We start from the raw sequence: 26,609 nt of genomic DNA on the forward strand, positions 1-26,609 counted from the left end.
AAAATCTGTTATAAATCGTTCCTGTGTTCACTTAAATGTACAACTCGTTGCTATCTTTTGATTTTATACAGCTCCCAATGGGTTATGGTATTCTTTTAAGGCATCCCCTATTAGCCAATTATTTAATTGGCTTATTTCTGTCTTCTGATTTCTGCCTTTAATAGTACTTGTGCATTTTTGGTTCTCAAATATTTTTCTAAATATAGATACAAGTGACTGTTAATGTTAATATATGGAGGCAGCCAAATCAAATTAACCACTTTTTAACCCTGCATTTGAAGCATAGTAACATTTAAAATACATAATGGCCCTCAAAATTGACCCCAGTGGTTTCTAACCAGAATTTTTGAATAACAAGTACAGACTTTCTGAATAGCTGACTTTAGCCTCCAGATTTATAGTTTAAGCCAGAGATTTAACAATTCATTAATAATACAAGGCTTTAGCACAGCAAATTTAAACCACAAGATAATTAATTAATGTCTATAATTTAAACATAGAACAGACCAGCACAGTACCGGCCCTTTGGCCCTCATTGTTGTGCCGGCCTTTTATCCTACTCTAAAGTCAGACTAACCTATCTTCCATGTGCCTAACTAAGAGTCATTTAAATGTCTTTAATGTATCCATGCACCCACCACTCTTTGTGTATAAAGCCTACCTCTGACATCTCTCTCAACCTTCCTGCAATTACTTTAAAGTTTTATGTCCCCTCGTGATAGACTTTTCCGCCATGGAAAAAAGTCTCTGGCTATCCACTCTATCTATGCCTCTCAACATTTTGTACACCTCTATCAATTTACCTCACATCCTTCTCCACTCCATTGAGAAAAGCCCTTGCTCATTGCACCTTCCTTCAAAAGGAAAAACATAAATTGAGATTTTGACTGGTCAGTTCAGTCAAGCTATTTCCATGACATGTCGTCCCACAGGCACATGGATTGTATCTTACTTAGTTTCTGACAACAGTGATGTATTCAGGTAGCTTCCACTAGACTGCAAGGAATACTAATTTAATGTTTATAACTGAGACTCTATTCTCTAAATCTGAATAAGTTGATAATGAGCGGACAGCCAGGGAACAATTAAATCTCCATCCTGTACCCAAAATCCTCTTGACCTAAACACAGTTCAAAAACCAGTTAAAACTCTGGTTTCTTTTTGTTGGACTGGTTGTTTCTATTCAAATACTGGGTAATTCAAGATTGAGGACGGGAAGTGTATTCTTTTTAGTGGCCTACAGAAAGTCTGCAGTAGTGAGTAGAGTGGGTTCTTTCTTGATTATGTTTTTGGAGATATGACTCTTGATTACACTTAAAATATAAGCTAAAACTATGAATTTAACCTGGGGCAGTGTTTGTAGAGGAATAAAACGGTGTTATTTTCTGGGTCTATAGAGTGTGATGGAAAGAATGGGCTTTAGTACAGTGATATGTGCTACTTGTCAGATGTGGGAGTTTAAAGAGAGTTTAAGGGTTACTGCGGATTATATCTGCTATAAATGCTGTTGGTTGTGAATCAGATCGAATGAATCGATTGGAAAGACAATTAGAAGCATGAGGAATTTGCAACAGCAACAGTTGGATGGCAGTTATAGGAAGTGGGAGGATAATTTCCTATACAGTCACATAGATGGGTTAACTCCAGGAAAGGTAAGAGAGGTAGGCAGCTAGTGCAGAAGTCTTTTGTGGCTATACCCATTTCAAACAGGTATGCTGTTTTGGAAAATGTAGGGGGTGATGGATTCTCAGGGGAATGTAGCACGAACAGCCAAGTTTCTGGTATTGAGACTGGCTCTAATGCAACGAGGTGTACGTCTGGTTCCAAGAGATCAATTGTGTTAGGGGATTCTTTAGTTCAAGGTACAGACAGATGTTTATATGGCCAGCAGAGAAAAATCAGAATGGTAGGTTGATTCCTGGTGCCAGGATCAAGGATGTCTCAGAAGGTGCAGAATGTTCTCACAGGGGAGAGGGGCCAGCAGGCAGTCATTGTCCACATTGGAACCAACGACATAGGAAGGGAAAAGGTTGAGATTCTGAAAGGAGATTACAGAGAGCTAGGCAGGAATTTATAAATGAGGTCCTCGAGAATAGTAATATCTGGATTACTCCCAGTGCTACGAGCTAGTGAGGGCAGAAATAGGAGGATAGAGCAGATGAATGCATGGTTGAGGAGCTGGTGTATGGGAGAAGGATTCATATTTTTGGATCATTGGAATCTCTTTTGGGGTAGAAGTGACCTGTACAAGAAGGATGGATTGCACCTAAATTGGAAGGGGACTAATATACTGGCAGGGAAATCTGCTAGAGCTGCTCGGGAGGATTTAAACGAGGGGGGGGGGGTGGCGTTGAGACCCAGGGAGACGGTGAGGAAAGAGGTCAATCTGAGACTGATACATTTGAGAAAGGAAGTGAGTCAAACAGTCGGGGCAGACAGGGACAAGGTAGGACTAATAAACTAAACTGCATTTATTTCAATGCAAGGGACATAACAGGGAAGGCAGATGAAATCAGGGCATGGTTAGGAAGATGGGACTGGGATATTAGAGCAATTACAGAAACATAGCTCAGGGATGGACAGGTTTCTCAGTGTTTGACCCACAGTATCCAACCAGAGGATGACTGTTGGGTGTTAAGAGCCACCCACTTAGCTCAAGGATTCACTATAGACTCAAACTAAACATGCCGAGGAAGCATACAGTGAGAGCCACATTGCCACAAAAAAAATACATTATGCAGCAGGCCCTTTAGGTTTAGAAGCAATAGTTCTGCAGTTTGTCCACTGTTTCCTGTATGAATCATGATGGTCTCCTCATTATGACCCTTGAAGGGATCGTCTTCGCCATAAAGAATACACTGAGCAGCTTGAGAACTGGAAGGGATAGAAGCAGGGAGGAAACAATCAGCAAAACCAACAAGATTGTGTGATGAAATAGAGCTTCAGCCTATGTTGCTGGTCACTCTAATGAAGGCAAACAATATCCTCTTTAGGTGGGTGAGGACATACAGCCACGCTTGGATTCTGTTGGTTTGGTGCTTCTCTAACGATAGAGCATCTTGGTTTGCAAGAGGGAGGAAGATGATGCAATGTGTTTGACTGATGTGCCTACTGCTGTCGGATAGATGTCAGTGTGAAAGCTGAGATGTGGGTTGAGGCTTTTAGCAGTGTGAAGCTTGAGAGAGTGGGATGAAGCGATAAACATTAACTATTAGTTGTGATTTCCAGCTAACTGCAGTTTCTAATAAACTATTTTTCCTAGAATCATGTCTCACAAATTGATTGAGTTTTTTTGAAGAAGTAACAAAGAAGATTGAGGGCAGAGCAGTAGATGTGATTTATATGGAGTTCAGTAAGGCATTCAACAAGATTCCCCATGGGAGACTGATTAGCAAGGTTAGATCTCATGGAAAACAGGGGGAACTAGCCATTTGGATACAGAACTGGCTCGAAGGTAGAAGACAGAGGGTGGTGGAGGAGGGTTGTTCCTCGGACTGGAGGCCTGTGACCAGTGAAGTGCTGCAAGGATTGGTGCTGGGTCCTCTACATTTTGTCACTTACATAAATGATTTGGATGCGAGCATAAGAGGTATAGTTAGTAAGTTTGCAGATGACACCAAAATTGGAGGTGTAGTGGACAGCGAAGATTACAACAGGATCTGAACCAGATGGGCCAATGGGCTGAGAAATGGCAGATGGAGTTTAATTCCGATAAATGCGAGGTGCTGCATTTTGGGAAAGCAATTCTTAGCAGAACTTATACACTTTATGGTAAGGTGCGAGGGAGTGTTGCTGAACAAAGAGACCTTGGAGTGCAGGTTCATAGCTCCTTGCAAGTGGAGCCGCAGGTAGATAGGATGGTGAAGAAGGCGTTTGGTATGCTTTCCTTTCTTGGTCAGAGTATTGAGTACAGGAGCTAGGAGGTCATGTGGCGTCTGTACAGGACATTGGTTAGGCCACTGTTGGAGTATTGCTTGCAATTCTGGTCTTCCTATCGGAAAGATGTTGTGAAACTTGAAAGGGTTCAGGAAAGATTTACAAGGACGTTGCCAGGGTTGGAGAATTTGAGCTATAGGAAGAGGCTGAACAGGCTGGGGCTGTTTTCCCTGGAGCATCGGAGGCTGAGGGGTGACCTTATAGAGGTTTACAAAATTATGAGGGGCATGGATAGAGTAAATACGCAAAGTCTTTTCCCTAGGGTGGGGGAGTCCAGAACTAGAGGGCATAGATTTAGGGTGAGAAGGGAAAGATATAAAAGAGACCTAAGGGGCAACTTTTTCACACAGGGTGGTGGATGTATGGAGTGAGCTGCCAGAGGAAGTGGTGGAAGTTGGAACAAGTGCAACATTTAAGATGCATTTGGATGGGTATATGAATACGAAGGGTTTGGAGGGATATAGGCCAGATGCTGGCAGGTGGGTCTAGATTGGGTTGGGATATCTGGTCAACATGGACGGGTTGGACCGAAGGGTCTGTTTCCACACTGTACAGCTTTATGACTAGCAGCTTAATGTTCCAGGAAACAAATGCTACAAGAAGGATAGAAAGGGAGGCAAGAGATGAGGGGGAGTGGCCTTTTTTGATAAGGGATAGCATTACGGCTGTGCTGAGGGAGGATATTCCTGGAAATACATCCAGGGAAGTTATTTGGGTGGAACTCAGAAATAAGAAAGGGATGATCACCTCACTGGGATTGTATTATTGACCCCCTAATAGTCAGAGAGAAATTGAGAAACAAACTTGTAAGGAGATCTCTGCTATCTGTAAGAATAATAGGGTGTTTATGGTAGGAGATTTTTACTTTCTGAACATAGACTGGGGCTGCCATATTGTTAAGGGTTTAGTTGGAGAGGAATTTAAGTGTGCATAAGAAAAGTTTATGATTCCATACGTGGATGTACCTACTGGAGAAGGTGCAAAACTTGACCTACACTTGGGAAATAAGGCAGGGCAGGTGACTGAGTTGTCAGTGGGAGAGCACTTTGAGGCCGGCAACCATAATTCTATTAGGTTTAAAATAGTGATGGAAAAGGATAGACTAAATCTAAAAGTTGAAGTTCGAAATTGGAGAAGGGCCAATTTTGATGGTATTAGGCAAGAACTTTCGAAAACTGATTGAGGGCAAACGTTCGCAGGTAAAGGGACGGCTGGAAAATGGGAAGCCTTCAGAAATGAGATAATGAGAATCCAAAGAAAATATACTCCTGTTTGGGTGAAAGGAAAGGCTGGTAGGTATAGGGAATGCTGGATGACTGAAGAAATTGAGGGTTTGATTAAGAAAAAGAAGGAAGCAAATGTAAGGTCTAGACAGGATAGATTGATTGATTGAACCCTTAGAGTATAAAGGCAATAGGAGTATACTTGAGAGAGAAATCAGGAGGGCAAAAAGGGGACATGGAATAACTTTGGCATATAGAATTAAGGAGAATCCAAAGGGTTTTTGCAAATACAATAAGGACAAAAGGGTAACTAGGGATGGAATAGGGCCCCTCAAAAGATCAGCAAGGCGGCCTTTGTGTGGAGTCGCAGAAAATGGGGGAGATACTAAACAAGTATTTTGCATCAGTATTTACTGTAGAAAAGGATATGGAAGATAAGGGAAATAGATGGTGTCATCTTGCAAAAAGTCCATATTTCAGAGGCGGAAGTGCTTAATGTCTTGAAATGCATAAAGGTGGATAAATCCTCAGGACCGGATCAGGTGTACCATGGAAATCTGTGGAAAGCTAGAGAAGTGATTGCTGTGCCTCTTGCTGAGATATTTGTATCATCGATAGTCACAGGTGAGGTGCCGGAAGACTGGAGGATGGCTAATGTGGTGCCACTGTTTACGAAGGGTGGTAAGGACAAACCGGGGAACTATAGACCAGTGAGCCTGACGTCGGTGGTGGGCAAGTTGTTGGAGAGAATCCTGAGGGACAGGATGTACATGTATTTGGAAAGGCAAGGACTGGTTAGGGATAGTCAACTTGGCTTTGTGCGTGGGGAAATCATGTCTCACGAACTTGATTGAGTTTTTTGAAGAAGTAACAAAGAGGATAGATGAGGGCAGAGATGTAGACGTTAGCAAGGTTAGATCTTGTGGAATACAATGAGATCTAGCCATTTGGATACAGAACTGGCTCAAAGGTAGAAGTCGGAGGGTTGTTTTTCATACTGGAGGCCTGTGACCAGTGAAGTGCCACCGAGGATCAGTGTTGGGCCCTCTACTTTTTGTCATTTACATAAATGATTTGGATGCGAGCATAAGAGGTACAGTTAGTGAGTTTGCAGATGACCCCAAAATTGGAGATGTAGTGAACAGTGAAGAGGGTTACCTCAGATCACAACAGGATCTGGACCAGATGGGCCAATGGGCTGAGAAGTGGCAGATGGAGTTTAATTCAGATAAATGCAGGGTGCTGCATTTTGGGAAAGCAAATCTTAGCAGGACTTATACACTTAATGGTAAGGTCCTAGGGAGTGTTGCTGAACAAAGAGACCTTGGAGTGCAGGTTCATGGCTCCTTGAAAGTGGAGTCGCAGGTAGATAGGATGGTGAAGAAGGCGTTTGGTGTGCTTCCCTTTATTGGTCAGAGTATTGAGTACAGGAATTGGGAGGTCATGTTCCGGCTGTACAGGACATTGGTTAGGCCTCTGTTGGAATATTGCATGCAATTCTGGTCTCCTTCTTATTGGAAAGATGTCATGAAACATGAAAGGGTTCAGAAAAGATTTACAGGGATGTTGCCAGGGCTAGAGATTTGAGCTATGGGGAGAGGCTGAACAGCTGGGGCTGTTTTTCCTGGAGCGTCGGAGGCTGAGGTCGACCTTTATAGAGGTTTACAAAATTGAGGGGCATGGATAGGATAAATAGACAAAGTCTTTTCCCTGGGATCGGAGTCCAGAACTAGAGGGCATAGGTTTAGTGTGAGAGGGGAAAGATATAAAAGAGACCTAAGGGGCAACTCTTTTTCACACAGATGGTGGTACGTGTATGGAATGAGCTGCCAGAGGAAGTGGTAGAGGCTGGTACAATTGCAACATTTTAAAAGGCATTTGGATGGGTATATGAATAGGAAGGGTTTAGAGGGATATGCGCTGGGTGGTGGCAGGTGGGACTAGATTGGATTGGGATATCTGGTTGGCATGGACAGGTTGGACCGAAGGGTCTGTTTCTGTGCTGTACATCTCTATGACTCTTAAGTATTTGCCATCTGTTTGAGCATAATGCCTCAAGAACAAAACATGACAAGCAGACAAAACACAGCCAGAAACCCTAACCACCTTATCATATATCAAAGAATTTTCAGAAATGACAGCCAGACTACTGAGACCCCTCGGAATCCTAGTAGCACACAAACCCACCAACACTCTGAAACAAAAACTAACAAACTTTAAAAGACCCAGTACAACCCATGAACAAAACCAACCTCATCTACAAAATTCCATGCAAGGACTGCCACAAACACTACTTAGGATAAACAGGAAGAAAGTTGGCCACCAGGATACATGAACACCAGCTAGCCACAAAAAGACATGACCCCCCTCTCCCTCATAGCCTTACACACAGATGAAAAAACCCACCATTTCAACTGGGACAACACATCTATCCTGGGACAGGCTAAGCAAAGACATGCCAGAGAATTCCTAGAGGCCTGGCACTCCAACCACAACGCCATAAACAAGCACATAGATCTAGATGTCATCTATCAACCCCTCAGAAAACGAACAGGAAATTACATCACCACAAACCCCAGGAAACCAATCCAGGAGAAAGATATAAATAGAAAGCACGAGACAACAGCTTCGCTTCACTTGGAGGTCGCCGCTGATGATGGTACCTAGCCAGGTAATGAAACGTCTGGATATCAAACCTACAGCTCAGCGAGCAAACCTACTCCCTAAATGACTAGTAAACTCAGACACCCAGGAAGGATTGTAATTGTCTTGAAGATAATCGTACAGTTTTACATTGGCTGACATTTGAGGATAATTGTACAGTGGCTGGCATTTGTTTTTCTTTCCTCCTTTGCCAGTGATGTTTGCATTCATTATCTATGTATGCTAAGTGCAGTAGGTCTTCCTTCAAAGAAAATTAACTTCTTTTTGTTGTAATTTAGTCACATTGAGTTCTAAAGTACATAACTTACTTTTAGGTTATCATAGTGTTGGACCTCATTTCAATCCCCGTAAGAGAATTCACGGTGGGCAACAAGATAATGAAAGGTGTGTATTATATCCAGACATTTCCTAAATAGACAATGCATTTTAGATCACAAGGTAGAAAAGCTGAATTGTGATTTAAATGTAAAATATTCCAATTAGATACCAGCATGAAAGACAATATAAATATTTTAATGAGTTTTCAAGGAACTTGAATTGTTGTCATTGCAGTATGAGAACCTTTGTCTACAAATTTCATCCTGAGGAAAAGATTTAATTCCTTTATTCACTGCCTGAAAATATTCACCTGACAACAATTTCACTTCCATTTTTGAATGGCAATTTCTTGAATTAGCCTGAGTACTTTCTCGGGTACACCCTGATCCTTGGTAATTTTACTTGGGGGTTATCGGTCTGCAGAAAAAAAAAGTTTACGAAGAAAGAAAGTATACTATTGCTTTTGTAATTTTCATAACTAATGTTTTGAAGTAAAGTCTTACAAAATATTTTTGATAAATAGTGATATTCCAGGTTGTAGGTTTATGTTGTTAGTGTTATATGATAGCTGGGTTTGCGCAGAACATCATGTTGAGAGTGTTCCATCAGCAACATCCATGTTTATTGGACAATATGATTATCTCTCATGGCTTTCCCAATTCGTACCTCTTAAAATTAAGAACGTATGAGTAGGCCATTTCAATCCCCTATAGCAAAATTACTTCCATAGACAGGATATTCTGACAATGAGATCTTGTGGTTGGAGACACCAGAACACTTTATTTCCCTTCTGTGCTAGAAAATGTAAGACAGCATGTATTATATGTCAGAAGCATTGTGCACCTTAAGACTATGTTTCACCAAGGAGGTCATTGGCCATCCCTGACGTACTCTGGATGACTTCAAGCTATGGTTTACTGACTAGGTAAAAACAATGACTGCAGATGCTGGAAACCAGATTCTGGATCAGTGGTGCTGGAAGAGCACAGCAGGTCAGGCAGCATCCTCGTTGGATGCTGCCTGAACTGCTGTGTTCTTCCAGCACCATTGATCCAGAATATGGTTTACTGACTGCAGAGTGTTAGTCATTGGAGGAAATGAAAGATGACTGTACCTGAACCTTAATGCGGTGGTCATTCCAGTCATTGAGGGATCTATTCAGTAGCAGCCAAAAATCTGCAAGGGCCTGCATTCGCTACGTGCAGACATCCTTTTGTGGAAGAAGCTACAACATGACCCAAGAACAACAAAAAGACATGTCCAGAGTTCTGCAAGCTCACTAGCTTTTTCATGCTTCAAAACAATTGATGCGACCCATAAGGAACAAAATCAAAACCGCGTGAGTTAGATCGATTATGGAAGAACTGTATTTTATCAATATTTAGCTTGTCTTTCACGTACAGAAATGCATATGAAGTCAAAAGCATGTATGGTCGCTTTAGGATAGAAAGTACTTTCCTGAATTTAAAGTACAGCCACAGTTCTCCGCCAAAGGTCAGATTGTTTGTTTGAAATGTAACAATTGGCTGTTTAGTGGATACCTGAGTTTTGGTTGTGGTTTTGATAACCATTCGAATTTAACCAGTTAGTTTAAATTATACCCAGGATGCCAGTAGCTAATGGAATTTGAATTCTATTGGTTTCCAGGTGTCAAAACAAATTAAATTCTAAGAATTTAATGTGTCATGAAGGATATATAGACCTGGAATTTTTGAAAATTAAAGGGAAAGCAACTGCCATCGAACAGCAGAGCAACTGCTGTGTAGAGCCAGAGAGGTAACTGCTCATCCACTGTCTTGCTCTCAAAGAAATTAGAAAACACTCTCTATCAAAAGTACCTTTTCATGTGAAACATACTTGGAGTAAAAAGAAAGAAGACGACCCAGGGAGAACAGATGAAACATTGAAGATAGCGAAGAAGACAAACTGTGTGGTCTTGAGATTAACTTGATGTCATGTTTAATAATTGTGGTATTGCAACAGCTTTTTTTTTGTAGAGTTGGAGTCAGATAGTAAGTAGTTAAGAAAAAAGTTGGGGCTTGGATTTGTGAATAGTTTTTGTTTAGTGTTCAAGTTGTTATTTTCTTTTAAATAGTGAAAATTACGAGTTCTTCGTCACTCACTCACTCGCATTTTAACAGATTTCAAGGTGAGGCTCGCTTTTCTAGGTGTTTTGGTTTTAAGTAACACAGGGGTTTGACCTCCCAGTGGTAACACGTGTCAATACACATATTCAGTTGAGGTATGGACTTGCTTTTTGTGCTAAACATTTTGTGAATCCGTATAGTGTAAAGTTCTACAAGCATTGTTCTGATTTATTTTTCTAATTATAATATTGCAATATATTCCAGGCACGTAGGAGATCTAGGCAACGTTGAAGCTAATGAAGATGGTGTTGCTGAGTTTCAAATAGAAGATCAACTAATTAGTCTTTCAGGAATTGAGTCTATCATTGGTCGAGCCATGGTGGTAGGCATTAACAATAACCCTGTTTGCCTCATAAACAGATATTCTTTATAAAACGTATTTCAATCTACAAATATATAAAGACTTAGTGATGCAACAGATAAATATACACATTTTATGTGATAACAAATTGTCCATCTGATTGGACATCTGACTCTCTCTCTTAATCTGATTATATTAATTATACGATATTTAAACAACATAGTAAGCTGTAAGAAATTCATGCGTATTTGAAAATGCCTTACTGTAAAATGGACATCTTCGTGTTTTTTGGATTGCAGAAAGCAGCATTTCGACTGCTGGACACACTACCTTGTCAGATTAGACAGTTAACTTGGATACAAATGGTGAATTTCTTCATTTAAGCATGTACACTACCAACTTAAAATCAAGTTTCCATGCATTTTCAGGCAGGATATTTGAAGTAGAAGCAAAATCCACTGCATTTTTCCAAAGCTTTACACTGTTCGCAGTGAAATAAAATGTCTGCTAATTATGGAAGTTATAAAATGAGTGTGGAAATTAGCCATATGGATTTTTTTCCACAGCTATCAATCAAGTGTTCCCTATTTAAATGTAACCCTACATAGAATTTTGATGGGCTGATGATGCATGAGCTTAGTGTTGTCATTACCTGATGCTTGCTTTGAGAATCATGAAGTAAAAGCTATGATTGATAATGTTACCTGATATTTTCCCTCCTGAAATCCAGAGACTGGTAACAGAATGATAATAAAATAAGATTACTGAATTTTTAATAATATATTTTTATTAATAAAAATAGATTTTTAAATATTACAACAAATACAAAACAATGCAATTCAAAACAGTACAAAAATAGTACAAAACTAAACCCAAATAATAAAATAAATCCCCAACCCATGAATGTACGAAGGTATAAACATATATAGAGAAATATAAAATTTTAAAAAACCTAAACTAACTATTTAACTAAATAAATACCTAACAACAAACAAATAAATAGTAATAACTCAGCCCAGCCAAACAAAACACTCATACATTCACAGTTCCTCTTCCCTGGATATTGGACAATTTTCCGCCAATCCGACAGGCCTGGGGGTTTTTCGGATATCCAACCTAGCAAGATATTCTTCCTTGCACAGAACGTAAGAATATTGAAAAGTTTTTTTTCTTATGCGCATCTGCAGGAAATACAATGGGTAGGCCCAAAAGGAGAGAAATAGCATCCTTCTCCATCCCTGCACCTAAAATCCTCTCTATTGCACCCGCCACAGTGCTCCAATATGTTTTGAAGACTGTCTTTGGCCTTGTGACAATGAGTAAGAGTGCCCGTGCAGACCTTGCACTTGGGTCATGCTGAAGATATCCCTGGTTTAAATTTTGACAAACGATCTGCGGCTAAGTGGACCCTGTGGAGAATCTTCAACTGTAAAGCATGGGTCCTATTGCAAATTGATATCTTCCTTGCATTCTCCCAAATATTCTCCCATGCATCTGAAGAAACTTCAACATCCAGCTCTCTTTCCCACATCTTGCAGAGTCGATCAGACTCATCTGAGGTGGCACCCTCCAATTGGTGATTGAAAGTACTGACAGAGTGTGCTCTTAGCCCTTAGAAAGAGGGGTACAATGTCAAATATATAGGGATCAGTCAAAAGTGTAGTCTTTTTTTTTTGAATAAAATCCCTAACTTGGAAAAAAACAAGAGGTCTCTATTATGTCTCCCTCAAATAAATCACCCGTGCAAGATACACCCCTAGCTGCCCAACGTTTAAATTCTGAATCTATTGAACCCGGTTAAAAACCCACTAAAGGTGTAAACAAAGATATTTTGCCAATATTACCTTCCCTCTGCCGAATTGCCCTCCATGCTTTAACAGTATTGATGACTATTGGGTAATAGTTAGAGAATATTGCTGTCCTCACCTTGTCCAAAAGCAGCAAACTGGTAAGGGGGCACCTTGCCTGGGAGGTTTTGATATCTAGCCATATTGAAAGAGGGTCCCCACAAACCCAATCACTCACGTAGGTCAAAAGCGAGCTTAATTGGTAATTTTTGATGTCTGGAAGATCTACTCCCCCCAATCTGTGAGGCAACTGCAGTTTGGCTAATTTAATGTGGGACCATTTACAGTGCCAGATAAAGGAGCTGTTCAGTCTCCTGCGTGTTTTGTTTATTGAAAATCAGGGGGAGCATTCGTATAGGGTATATCCAACGAGGGAGAATATCATCTTTAGTGCTATCCTATCCAACCCAACCACGAGACTGGAAGTGCCTCCCATCTTTGGAGATCTTGTTTAATTTTTTCAAATAATTGAGTAAAATTGGCTTTGAACAGCCAGTCCAGAACAGGACTGATGAATATGCCCAAATACACAAAACCCCCCTGTGACCATCTAAATGGCAATCTATAGTCACTTTCAAGAGCCAGCTCTTTCCTAAGACCACCCATAGGCATAGCCTCTGATTTAGCAAAATTAATCTTATACCCTGAAAAAGCGCCAAACGCGTGAATGTATTGTATTAGGCAAGGCACTGAAATGGCTGGATTTATCAAGAAAATTAGAACATCGTCTGCATACAGTGAGATCTCATGTAATTTTGACCCCACTTCTGGAGCTGTTATATTGAGATCCCCACGAATGCCAACGGTTCAATCACCAACGTAAAAAGTAATGGTGAAAGGGGACAGCCCTGCTGGCTGCCCTGAGAAATATTAAAATTGCTTGATCGTACCCCATTGGTAATGACCGCAGTGAGAGGTACACTGTAGAGAACCTTTACCCATCTCATGAAAACTTCACCCAGACCAAACTGGTCTAGAGTATAGAAAAGGTATGGCCACTCAACTCAGTCACATGCCTTCTCTGCATCTAAAGAAATCACCAATCCCTGTATTGACTGCTGTTGGCAGCCTCCTAACATTATTGGAGGATCTGCGACCCTTTATGAAGCCCGTCTGATCCTCTTTAATAATAGAGGGTAACACAGTCTCCAGCCTTAACGCGAGAACCTTAGAGTGGATCTTAAGGTCCACATTTAAGAGCGAGATGGGCCTGTATGAAGCACAGTCTTCCAGATCCTTTCCTTTTTTCAGGATAAGTGAAATATTGGCCTCTCTGAGATGGTGGGAGACAATCATGACTGTATGAATCATTAAACATATTCAGCATCGAGTCTGACAGTATACTTATAAATTTCTTATAGAATTCACGGGGAAGTCCATCAGGACTGGGCGCCTTTCCACTCTCAAGCTGCCTCACAGCTTCCTGCACTTGCTCTGATAGTGGGACATTGAAAAAGGACTGTTGTTCGGGAGTCACACCTGCGAGCTTCAGATCTCTTTTTTAAAAAAAAGGATTCCATTTTGGCCTGCCCCTCCTCACAATTCTCAGACTGATATAACTTAGAGTAGAATATCTGGAACACCACATTAATCTTTTTAGAATCACATGTTAGGTTCCCAGACCCTTCCCTAATCGCTGTAATGATTTGTGGAGCACTTCTCTTTCTGGCAAGGTATGCTAAGTGTTTGCCTGCCTGTCACCATGCTCGTATAACCTTTGCTTTGCAAAAGCCAGCTGCTTCTTTGCCGTCTGCGTGAGCACGGAATTTAGTGCAGACTGCAGTGCCGTAATCCTCTGGAGTTGGACCAACGAGAGTCTGTCAAAGTAGGCCTTCTTAGCTGCCTTCAACCGTGCTTTAAGGAGACGTTGCAGCTCCCCCTTCTGCCGCTTCCTACTGTTGGAATATGAAATAACTAACTCCCTGGCATAAGCTTTGGCAGTTTCCCAGAGAACAGATGAGCTATCAACCGAGCCTATGTTGATGTCTAGGAGTGCCCGAAATTCCTTCGAGAAATACTCCACAAACTTACTGTCCGTGAGAATAAAGGGGTCCATTCGCCAGTACCTTGAATCCACTGTAACATCCTTAATCTTAACCTTGAGGTACACTGGAACATGATCAGAGATGGCAATATTACCAATTGTACAGAATGCCACCAGATCCAGGGTCACCACAGGGGTCAGAAAAAAAAATCAATCCTTGTGTGACATCTATATGGAGTGGAGAAAAATGTGAAAGCCTGACCTGTAGGGTGGAGACACCTCCAGACGTCCACCAACCCTAATTCCCCCACACAGACCCAATAACTGTTTAGTTTGTGCAGAGGGTATCGAGGGACCTTTAGGCAACCTGTCTACTGTGGGATCCATGAGGCAGTTAAAATCTCCCCTTATAGAACATAGAACATAGAAAGATACAGCGCAGTACAGGCCCTTCGGCCCTCGATGTTGCGCCGACCGAATCCTACCTAACCTACACTAGCCCAATAACTTCCAAATGCCTATCCAATGCCCGCTTAAATGACCATAAAGAAGGAGAGTTCACCACTGCTACTGGCAGGGCATTCCATGAACTCACAACCCGCTGTGTAAAGAATCTACCCCTAACATCTGTCCTATACCTACCACCCCTTAATTTAAAGCGGTGTCCCCTAGTAACACCTGACTCCATTAGCGGTAAAAGGTTCTCAGTGTCGACCCTATCTAAACCCCTAATCATCTTATACACCTCTATCAAATCTCCCCTAAACCTTCTCTTCTCCAATGAGAACAGCCCCAAGTGCCTCAGCCTTTCCTCATAAGATTTTCCTACCATTCCAGGCAACATCCTGGTAAACCTCCTCTGCACTCGTTCCAATGCCTCCACATCCTTCCTATAGTACGGCGACCAAAACTGCACACAATACTCCAGATGAGGCCGCACCAGAGTCTTATACAGTTGCAACATGACCTCAGGACTCCGGAACTCAATTCCTCTACCAATAAAGCCCAGTACACCATATGCCTTCCTCACAGCACTATTTACCTGGGTGGCAACTTTCAGAGATCTGTGTACATGGACACCAAGATCCCTCTGCTCATCCACACTACCAAGTAGCCTACCATTAGCCCTGTAATCCATCATCTTGTTACTCCTACCAAAGTGAATGACTTCACACTTAGCTACATTGAATTCCATTTGCCACCTTTCTGTCCAGCTCTGCAACTTATCTATATCCCGCTGTAACCTACCACTTCCTTCCTCACTATCCACAACTCCACCGACTTTTGTGTCATCCGCAAACTTGCTTACCCAGCTTTCAAGCCCTTCCTCTAGATCATTTATAAAGATAACAAAAAGCAATGGTCCCAAAACAGATCCTTGTGGTACACCGCTAGTAACTGCACTCCAAGATGAACTTAGTCCATCAACTACTACCCTCTGTCTCCTTCCAGCCAGCCAATTCCTAATCCAAACCTCTAATGCACCCTCAATGCCATACCTCCGTAGTTTTAGCATTAGCCTACCATGGGGAACCTTATCGAACGCCTTACTAAAATCCATATACACAACATCTACTGCTTTACCCTCGTCCACTTCCTTAGTCACCTTCTCAAAGAACTCAATAAGGTTTGTGAGGCATGACCTGCCCTTCACAAAACCATGCTGGCTATCCTTGATCACGTTATTCCTATCCAGATGTTCATAAATCTTATCCCTTACCATTCTCTCTAAGACTTTGCCCACCACTGAAGTCAGACTCACTGGCCTATAGTTACTAGGGCTATCCCTACTCCCTTTCTTGAACAAGGGGACCACATTCGCTATCCTCCAGTCCTCTGGTACTATTCCCGTTGACAATGACGACATAAAAATCCAGGCCAATGGCTCTGCTAACTCCTCCCTAGATTCCCATAGGATCCTAGGGTAAATGCCATCAGGCCCAGGAGACTTATCTATTTTCATCCTCTCCAATATTCCCAGAACCTCTTCCCTGCATATTTCCAGGCCATCCATTCTAATCATTTGTGACTCCATATTCACGTCAGCAACAGTGTCCTGTTCCTGAGTGAATACTGATGAAAAGTATTGATTTAGTGTCTCTCCAATCTCCTCCGCCTCCACACACAACTTCCCACTACTATCCTTGACTGGACCGATACCTACCCTAGTCATCCTTTTATTCCTGACATACCTATAGAAAGCCTTTGGGTTTTCCCTAATCCTACCAGCTAAAGACTTTTCATGTCCCCTTCTCGCTTCTCTTAGCTCTCTCTTTAGATTCTTCCTGGCTACCTTATAACTCTCTATCGCCCCAACTGAACCTTCACGCCTCATCTTTACATATGCTGCCTTCTTCCCTTTCACAAGGGATTCCAATTCCTTACTAAACCACGGCTGCCTCACAAGGCCCTTTACACCATGCCTGACTGGTACATACTTATCGAGGACACGTAGTAGCTGCTCCTTGAACAATCCCCACATCTCATTAGTGTTCTTCTCTTGAAGCCTGTTTTTCCAATCCACACATCCTAAGTCATGCCTCACTGCATCATAATTTCCCTGCCCCCAGCTATAACTCTTGCCCTGCGGCGCACACTTATCCCTCTCCATCACTAAAGTAAAAGTCACCGAGTTGTGGTCACTGTCCCCGAAGTGCTCACCTACCTCCAAGTCTAACACCTGGCCTGGTTCATTACCTAGAACCAAATCCAGTATAGCCTCACCTCTTGTTGGCCTGTCTACATATTGTGTCAGGAAACCCTCCTGCACACATTGGACAAACACCGACCCATCTAATGAACTCGAGCTATAGCTCTCCCAGTCAATATCTGGGAAGTTAAAGTCCCCCATAACAACCACCCTGCTACCTTCACTCTTTTCCTGAATCATCCTCGCAATATTATCCTCTACTTCTCTAGGACTATTAGGAGGCCTGTAGAAAACACCTAACAGGGTGACCTCACCTTTCCTATTTCTAACCTCAGCCCAAACTACCTCAGATGGCAAGTCCTCTTCCATCGTCCATTCCACTGCTGTAATACTATCTTTGACAAGTAATGCCACACCTCCCCCTTTTTTACCCCCATGTCTGATCCTACTAAAACATTTAAACCCTGGAACCTGCAACAGCCATTCTTGTCCCTGTTCTACCCACGTCTCTGTAATAGCCACAACATCGAAGTCCCAGGTACCAACCCACGCTGCAAGTTCACCTACCTTATTTCTTATACTTCTGGCATTGAAGTATACACACTTCAATCCACCCTTCTGTTTACAGGCACCCTCCTTCGAGATCGCTGCATTATTCATAACCTCCCTACACTCAAGGTCCTGTACCCTAAAGCTACAGTCCAGGTTCCCATGCCCCGGCGGAGTTAGTTTAAACCCTCCCAAAGAGCATTAGCAAACCTCCCCCCAAGGATACTGGTGCCCCTCAGGTTCAGGTGTAGACCGTCCTTTTTATAGAGGTCCCACCTTCCCCAGAAAGAACCCCAGTTGTCCAGAAACCGGAATCCCTCCCTCCTGCACCATCCCTATAGCCACGCATTCAACTGCTCTCTCTCCCTATTCCTCGACTCTCTATCACGTGGCACGGGTAACAAACCAGAGACTACAACTCTGTTTGTTCTAACTCTGAGCTTCCAACCTAGCTCCCTGAAAGCCTGTCTGACATCCTCATCCCTCTTCCTACCTATATCGTTGGTGCCAACGTGGACCACGATCTGGGGCTGCTCCCCCTCCCCCTTAAGGACCCGGAAAACACGATCAGCGGCATCACGTACCCTTGCACCTGGGAGGCAACATACCAAACGTGAGTCACTGTCGCCCCCACAAAACCGTCTGTCTGTACCCCTCACTATCGAGTCCCCAAGAACTATCGCTCTACCTTTCTCCACCCTTCCCTTCTGAGCAACGGGGCCAGGCTCCGTGCCAGAGGCCTGAACCTCGTTGCTTGCCCCAAGCATGATGATGTGCTGAGACTTGAGACTTATCAGTTTAGAAAAAGCATCTACCAAGAATTTAAGAGGATGAGCTGGGGAACAATAAACATTTAAAGTACCATATTCTTCCCCATTTATCAAGGCTTTAAGAATTACAAACCTCCCGTATATGTCTTTAACACATTCCAACAATTTAAATGAGAGTTTTTCCTAACCAATATAGCCACTCCCCTACTTCTGGAATTAAATGATGAAAAATAAACTCGGTAAAAGCCATTCTGCTGTAATTTGTGTCCCTTGTAACAAAGCAATATTCACCTTCTCCTTTCTAAGACTCAAGAGTACCTTCTTCCACTTAATTGGTGAGTGACTTCCCTTGATATTCCAGCTACACCATTTAATCAAATCATTAGCCATAATCTTCTGCAATTACATTTAAATTCCAGAGCGGAGGAACCCAAACCACAAATTACTGAGCCTTAGTGTCGCATGGTCCACCAAATATAAAAACTACATAAACTAAAACCACTATATTTAACAAACATACAAAATTATAAAACTTACAAAATTATTAAAAATAAAAAACAACAAAAACCAGAAAACAAACCAATATATAAAGTGGCAAAAGCGCTGAGTAGGGGAACTCACCCTCTGCCTGAAGAGGGCAACTACCTGTCCCAAACTGCCCATAAATAGGCATCTAACCATCTCAACCACCTTCACTTCTCCCAGCTAGAGCCGCATCGCAAGAGCAAGCTAAAAAGAATAAACACCCCATCGAATATCGATATGAATAAAAAAAATTCTTTGATTTTTAAAAAAAAGGGGAATAAATACCCCTCCATCCTTTGGTATGTCCTAACTTAGAAATTTAACATGTACATCTTAAGCACAGCCGGACATAGTTCGAACCAAATTATTATCAATAGAGGGAAAAAAAAGGGAAAAACAAAGCTCCAACCAGGTTTCCTCCATTTTTTTCAGAATGATAAACACATACCCAGGCAACAATATTTATACGTACTACAATTGTTTAAGTTAGGTTAGTATGTCCACAAAGTCTCTTGCCTTTTCCGATGTGTCAAAGAGATTCATGGATCCATCTAACGTGATCCAAAGTGCTGCTGGATATCTTGGGGAGTACTGAATCCCAAGCTCCTTCAGTCTTCTCTTGACACCATCATACGATTATCGTTTCTGGATCACTGCCGCTGAAAAGTCCTGAGAAAACATGATCTTAGATCCCTTGTAAGTTGGGACCTTTGGATCCTTCCCTTGGAGTCTGGAAGTCTCCATGACTCTCTCCTTATCCCGGTAATGATGGAACCGCACCACAAAAAGAAGAGGGCGTTGACCCAGACCCGACCTCCGTGCTGCGATCCAGTGAGCCCTCTCTATCTTCAATCCTCTCATGCCAGCCTCCAAATGAAGGAATTTCAGAAGCCATTCTTCAACAAATTCCACAGGCTGCTCACCTTCCTTACCCTCAGACAGACTGATGATCTGAATGTTTTTTCTCCTGCCCCTGTTTTCAAGATCATCCACTTGGCCATGCAAATTACGAACCTGCGTCTTCAGGGCTTGGATCTCATCCTTGAATGAACTGGCATCAGCTTCCACCACTGTGACCCTATGCTCCACCTCATCCATCCTCTTCTCCAGGTCTCCCAGCTGCTGCTCATGCTTCTGCAGCATGAGAGAGACTGGAGCCAGCTTCTCTTCAGGTAAAAAATGAGGTCTGCAGATGCTGGAGATCACAGTTGAAAATGTGTTGCTGGTTAAAGCACAGCAAGTCAGGCAGCATCCAAGGAATAGGAAATTCGACGTTTCGGGCATAAGCCCTTCATCAGGAATGCTTCTCTTCTCTTCAATCACCAGCTTCTCTTCTCTTCACCAGCTTCTCTTCAATCTGTTTCCCCAATGTCTCGCAAGATTTCGAGAGCTGGTTCACCAGGTCCTGGAGAGTAATCGGCTCTGAGGCTGCTGCAGGCTGAGCTGCAGACCCGGCCTCGCATGCTCCGCCTCTCTTTTTAGGCAGTTCTGGACAGCTGAAAATACAGGTAAGTCGATTTTTAAATGTTTCTTGGGGCTCCACAATCTTTCCAACGCCCCAAGAAATCCTGATGACCTGGGTTGGGCGGGTTAAAGGACCGTCCTGCTCCTGCTGCGATGCGAAGCTGTGCAGTGCCATTTTCTCAGATCGCCGCCATCTTAGATCCCCCCCAAGATTACTAGATTATTAATCCAGAGACCCAGATTAATTCTGCCAAAGAATAAGTTTAAAGTCCCACCTCTGAAGCTGGAGATATTTGAAGTCAATTAATAAGTAAATCTGGAATACAAACTTCGTCTCAGTAATGATGACCAAGAAACTATTGGATTGTTGTCAAGAAAACCATTTGAATTACTAATTTCCATCTGAGAAGGAAATCTAGTGTCTTTACATGGTCTTCCACGGTGACTCCAGATACGTGGCAACATAGGTGACTCTTAACTGACCTTTTTGAAATGGCCTAAAAAACTAGGCAGTTGCATCAAATCACTGCAGAAAAATTGGATAAGAAGAAAGCAGTATCTACAGAATCTTCATGTTGGCACACGTACATAGTTGCAGATAATCTGGAAACGTATGCATATAATTCCAGATTCGCTAATCATTGCACATAATTCTGATGTCATCAAATGCAAAGGAAGTGCACATGCACAGAAAAGAAGTGCAGTATTTTAATGAAGTTCAGCAGGGAGATATGAGGACATGGGATGGAGTGAGCTGGTGGGGAGTTAGGTTGGGGTGGAAGGGGAAGTGAGGATTGGAGAGAATGAGAATGTAAGGGAAGGAAGTGGGAAATGAAGGGGAGCGATGATAATGAGGATGAGGGAATTAGGGGAAAATGAGGCCTCTTTGCTACTACAACTTCTTTCCTCTCTTCACAGCTGTACCGTCCTCCTCCCCTTTCACAGTTTCATTCTCTTTTCCTGACACCTCCATCACCTTAGCTGTACCCTGTTTCCCTCCCCTTCATTGGTGCAATTTCTCTCTCTTCTTCTCAGCCACACCAAGTTTAAAGCCAAACTCATTTAAATGCATGTGTGAATGTCTGCTATCAATAAACACAGCCTCAGAATAAAACTGATACTAACCCGGATGCATGGGAAACTGACAAAAGCAGACACTGTCCAAGCTGATCTTGGAACATATGGGAACATGCTAAAATTGGTAAAGTTGTCCTATGGACTATTGAAGCAACCATACATACTAATACATACCGATTATATACTACAACCAATGTCCCAGTTCCCTCCATCACCATCCCTGTGTATGACCTAAGCATTAGCGTTTGAGGCACAGCTGTATTTAATTGCGAGGGACTAGCCTTTGGAATCCTCAGTTTTGAATATTGTACAACATGATGTCATATGACCTGTTCATACCCCTCCAAGCCACTCACCATGTTGACTTGGAAATGTGTTGTCGTTTATTAAGTGTTGCTGGGTCAAAATCCTTGCATTCTCTCCCTAACAGCATGTGGGTGTACCTACACCAAGCAAACTATAGGAGTTCAAGTATGTAGATCGCCACCACTCAAAGGCAACTAGAAAAGCGCAATCCATGCTGTCCAAACCAGTGATGCCCGCATTCCAAGGATTAATGTTTTTTTTAAAAAAGAGAAACACATTTGTTATGTAGCTTGATTTTTTCAACAGACCTTTTGGACTTGTGTTTGAAGGATAGTGGATAATGATGTTCTTTTTAAACAGTTGAAGGAACAGTGGAGCATTTTTTTTAACGATGTTTCTTGAAAGTCATAACTTTCGTGATAACTGCGTCTTTACAGCAGAGCTTTACCAGGCTTTAAGAATAGCAGATTGCAGCTTCTGCTTTAGAGATTGTATGTTTGTTTAAATTTTCTGGCTGGTGACGAACCTGTGGGAAAAAAGGAAAATTTCTTTGGGAGTCCGGTGTGGTACCTGGCAACCTGGTGCAGTCCGAAAACCTATTGACAGCCTGAAATAGATCCGGAAGAATCTTTGATACAATCTTTCTTGATCAAGCTGACAAAGATCCAATCTTATTTGTATTTGCTTACGCTTGACAATATCCTTCTTTATCTGCCAGAACATCAGATCAGATAATGATCTGAACATTCCACACTTTATACTTTCTTTAATCTTTCATGTAGCGAGACTTACTGACCAACTTCTTTCACGTTTTACCGTGTGTTTGTACATTTTGAGTTATTTGCAGGGTTAAATATTTATGTTTTCACATTACAAACAGTGTCTGTTAAGCAGTTTTGTATCATTGTTGAATAAGTCTGTTTACAATAAATCACTAATTTTATGTGCATTAAACAAACTTGGCTGATGGATGTTTTTAGTTTCGGTCTAATATGGAGAAAGCATATGATTAGATAAATTGGAGATGTTGTTTACTGGGGAACCAGGGGAAAACACCTCTCTGTATCTACTCTGTTCAGTCCTCTAAGAAACCTGTATGTTTCAGTAAGGTCTCCTCTCATCATCCTAAACTCCAATGAGTACAAACCTAACTTACTCATCCTCTGAAGAAAATCTCTCCGTACCTGGGATCAACTAAGTGAACTTTTTCTGGACAGCCTACTATAGAAGTATATATCCCCTTAAATAAAGTGACCGAAAGTGTTCCTTATAGAAGTTTATAAAATCATGAGAGCCATGAATAGAGTGAACACCCAAGGTCTTTCCTGGGATAGGGAAGTCCAAAACTAGAGGATCCAGGTTTAAGGTGAGAGGGGCAACATTTAAGAGGTCAGAGAGCCACCTCTGTGTGAATTGAATGAGCTGCTGGAGGCAGTGGTGGAGGCAGATACAATTGCAACATTTAAAAGGCACCTGGAAACGTATATGAATAGAAAGGGTTCAGAGGTATATGGGCCAATGCAGGCAAATAGGACTAGGTCAGATTGGGATGTCTGGTTGGCACAGACAAGTTGGACTGAAGGGTGTGTTTCCATGGTGTCTGACTCTGCTGTGGTCTGACCAATGTGTATAGTTTCAGTTTCTTTTGAAATAAATGCCAGCAGTTTATTTGCTTTTCCTGTTACTCACTGAACTGAGTATCAGGACCCCAAATCCCTCTATACTTTCTCCATTTAAATAATAGCTTTTCTATTTGTTTCTGTAAATGTGCAGAGCCTCACATTTTCCCAAATTATATTCCATCTGCTAACACACTTAAATTGTCGGTCGACTCCTTGCATCATCCTCGACACCTGTCTTCCCACCTATTTGGTGTCATCTGCAAACATAAAGGTAGCAATTTCACTTCACTCATCCAAATTATTTATTTTGTAAATAATTGATTTCTGTGGCACTTCACTAGATAGAGGTTGCCATTCTGGAAATACTTCTTTCATCCCAACTCTGTCTGCTATTCATGCTAATATATTCTGGGACACCATAGTCTATTTGTCGACCAAGCGCCCAAACAGCTTTTCACCTGTACCTCTTCCAATCTTGTGTATTTGTATTTGCTGTGGCCAATGTGGTCTACTCTCCAGAGAAACCAAATGCAGATTGAGTCACCGCTTTGCCTTTTCTGTGCGCAAGCATGACCCCAACATTCCTGTAGCTGGTCATTTTAACACAGCATCCTGCTCATATGCCCACTTGTCTGTCCTTGGTATGCTGCAATGCTCCAATGAATTATGGAGTAAACTGGAGGAACAATATGTCATTTTCAGAGTAGGCACTTTATAACCTTTTGGGCTTAATACAGGGGAACCTCGCTTATCCGAACGACATAGGCGTCCAACACCCCCTGCCCCCAAACCTCATTCAACACTGCCTTGCCCACCCAGCTTCCACAAACCCCCAATTCCATCCAAACCCCCCACCCCCAGCCCTGTCCAACACTGCCCCCTGCCCCCTCTCCGGGACAGCCGGACAGTACACCAACAAGACTGCTGCTGCAGCTGCCTTTCTGGGGTAAGTCTCCAAATAGTACACACACACAACTTTTAACTGCAACTTTTTGACAGGTTCCATCTTTCCCCTGTACAGGACAATGTTAGAGAGATTATCTGGGGAAGTGGTGGGGTGGGGGGAGGTTACAGTACACTCCTGTGTAGAACTCCAGGGACAGTGTGGGGAGAAAGAGAGAAGAGGGTGGGAGGTCAGTCATTTGGAGACCGTGCCTGTTTAATCACTGTAAACAAAAGATGCGATGACTGTTGGAAACAAGTCTTTGATGTAATGTTTCTATCGGGGGACCTTGAGATCTCCTTAGGATAATTGTGTTTGGATAGTTAATGTTCCTCTGTATTGAGTTCAACACTTCAAATTGTGAACCCACTCCCATTCTTTCCTTTTCTTGTTACATTTTCTGTCAGCTTGGCCTCTCTTCCCTCCCCCCATCCCAGTGGGACTGTCTGTTATTTCCAGTTTGTCAGTTAGATACACCATTGTTCTACCATTCTCACATCCTGATCACTTAACCTGAGCTATCAACCTTCTTTCTCCCCCAGTACTCCACCCTCCACTCACCCCAAACCCACAATATTGCATAAACGCTTCCTCTCCACATTTCACATCAGTTCTGATGAAACTCTTCATGGAAACCGAAAGAACTGTGGAAGCTGTAAATCAGAGCCAAAAGTAGAAATTGCTGAAAAAAACTCAGTATATCTGGTAGCATCTGTGAAGGGAAATTATAATTAACTTTTCAGATTGAGTGACCCTTTCTCAGCATGTTCCATTGTATGTTTCTTAATGTTTTGCTGTTGCATTCTACATATTAGTAATTACCTGGTGCCTGTGGAATAAAGAATCCTTGCTTCATTATCTTTGGACCTCTTGTGTGATCTAATTTCATGTTATACTAACAATTCTGTAGAGGTTTATAGTCTCCAACGTCTTCAGCAATATCTAATGGTTACAAAACATACTCCTGATCCCTATTTTCACAGCTATTTACAAATGAGAGAACAATTAGAGAGCAAATTCCTGCTCCATATCTGACAGCAGTTCTACTTGCATGTGTGTCATGGCTTTGAGGTCATATCCCTTAAGTTTGTCTATAGCTTGCATGATGTTCTGTACTGTATCTTCAACAAATTGCCATCTCATTTTTATGGTCCTAATACTGGCATTTTCTCTACACTCTTCATTGAACAAGAGTTGTCACACTTACCTGACTGTAAAACAAGGGATATGCCAGGTCAAATGGGTAGTAGAGATGAACCCCTCCACAGATTACTGCCTAGACCTCTTTATATCCAGCCTGGTCAGGCCCAGAAGCAGACCAACGAGGAGGTCCTAATATTTCCTCACATCCCTCTGCACCAGATGCCCAAAGATCTGGAATATAGGGCTGTAGCGCAACCAAACCATAGCAAACCAAAACATGATTGCATCTGGCAACAACCAACATAAACATGGTCAATGGATTCCATAGCACCACAAAATAACCAATTGGGCTGGGAGTTCGGGAACCACCAAAATCTATAGTTATGTGGGACTGCTGCATGCAACGGCTTCCACCCCAGATTCCAGATGGAAAGTGGGAGAACTCCTGTGCAGAGAGCCCTTCACTGGGGATCCCCAACACTCAGCATCAAAAAAGCATGCCAAGACATGCCTAGGTAGCATAAGTAAGAGTCAAGGTGGATAGTGTGCAGCATTGGTCTGTACAAAAATACCTCTTTGCAATTTGGAAAGACACACTACACATACCTAAGAGACAGGCCCTCCACCTCTTTGCTCAACAGTATAAATGTGGCCACCTGTGTCCAGCCACGTGATAACTCTGGAGTTCAAAGTCCAACACATTCCTGTATCTTATTCCAGTACCTAATAGTCTGATTTCAGAGAAGTACCCTTGCACTGATCGAAAAGTCAGTTCTGACTTGTGATCATTTAATGTTCTTCTCAATGCTTCTCTTCAAATCCCCTTGGATGCCATCCTGCATGCCTTGTGTGAGGTCTGGTTATCTTCTAATTGGTCTAGCCATCATCATCATCAGATGTGGTGCACCCAAGGAAGTGGTCCAGGGCAGAAACGGTTCCTCACAAAGAAGAGATATTGTGGGGAATAGCCTGTGGAGACGTGTGGAATACTGTTAAATGCATAAACCAGCTCCGAACAATACACAAGCCATTTTCATTTACTTTTAGAAGGCAAGGTGTGCAGATGATCATGCAGAACATGACTGAATTATTCACACCATTCTTTACTCTTTGGAGGCTTTGGGGTGGTGCAGCTCTTGG

At 42.3% G+C, this 26,609-nt stretch overlaps 1 protein-coding gene across 1 annotated transcript in view; it reads left to right on the forward strand.

Annotated features, from left to right (window-relative positions):
• Positions 1-26,609, forward strand: part of LOC132820915 (superoxide dismutase [Cu-Zn]-like) — a 44,035-nt gene that overhangs the window by 8,969 nt on the left and 8,457 nt on the right. Inside the window, exons 3-4 of the mRNA XM_060833271.1 lie at positions 8,138-8,207; positions 10,493-10,610. Coding sequence (XP_060689254.1) covers positions 8,138-8,207; positions 10,493-10,610 — 188 coding nt within the window. The remainder of the gene's footprint in view (positions 1-8,137; positions 8,208-10,492; positions 10,611-26,609) is intronic.

Source organism: Hemiscyllium ocellatum, chromosome 12 (assembly GCF_020745735.1).
Source record: "Hemiscyllium ocellatum isolate sHemOce1 chromosome 12, sHemOce1.pat.X.cur, whole genome shotgun sequence".
Lineage (NCBI taxonomy): Eukaryota > Metazoa > Chordata > Chondrichthyes > Orectolobiformes > Hemiscylliidae > Hemiscyllium > Hemiscyllium ocellatum.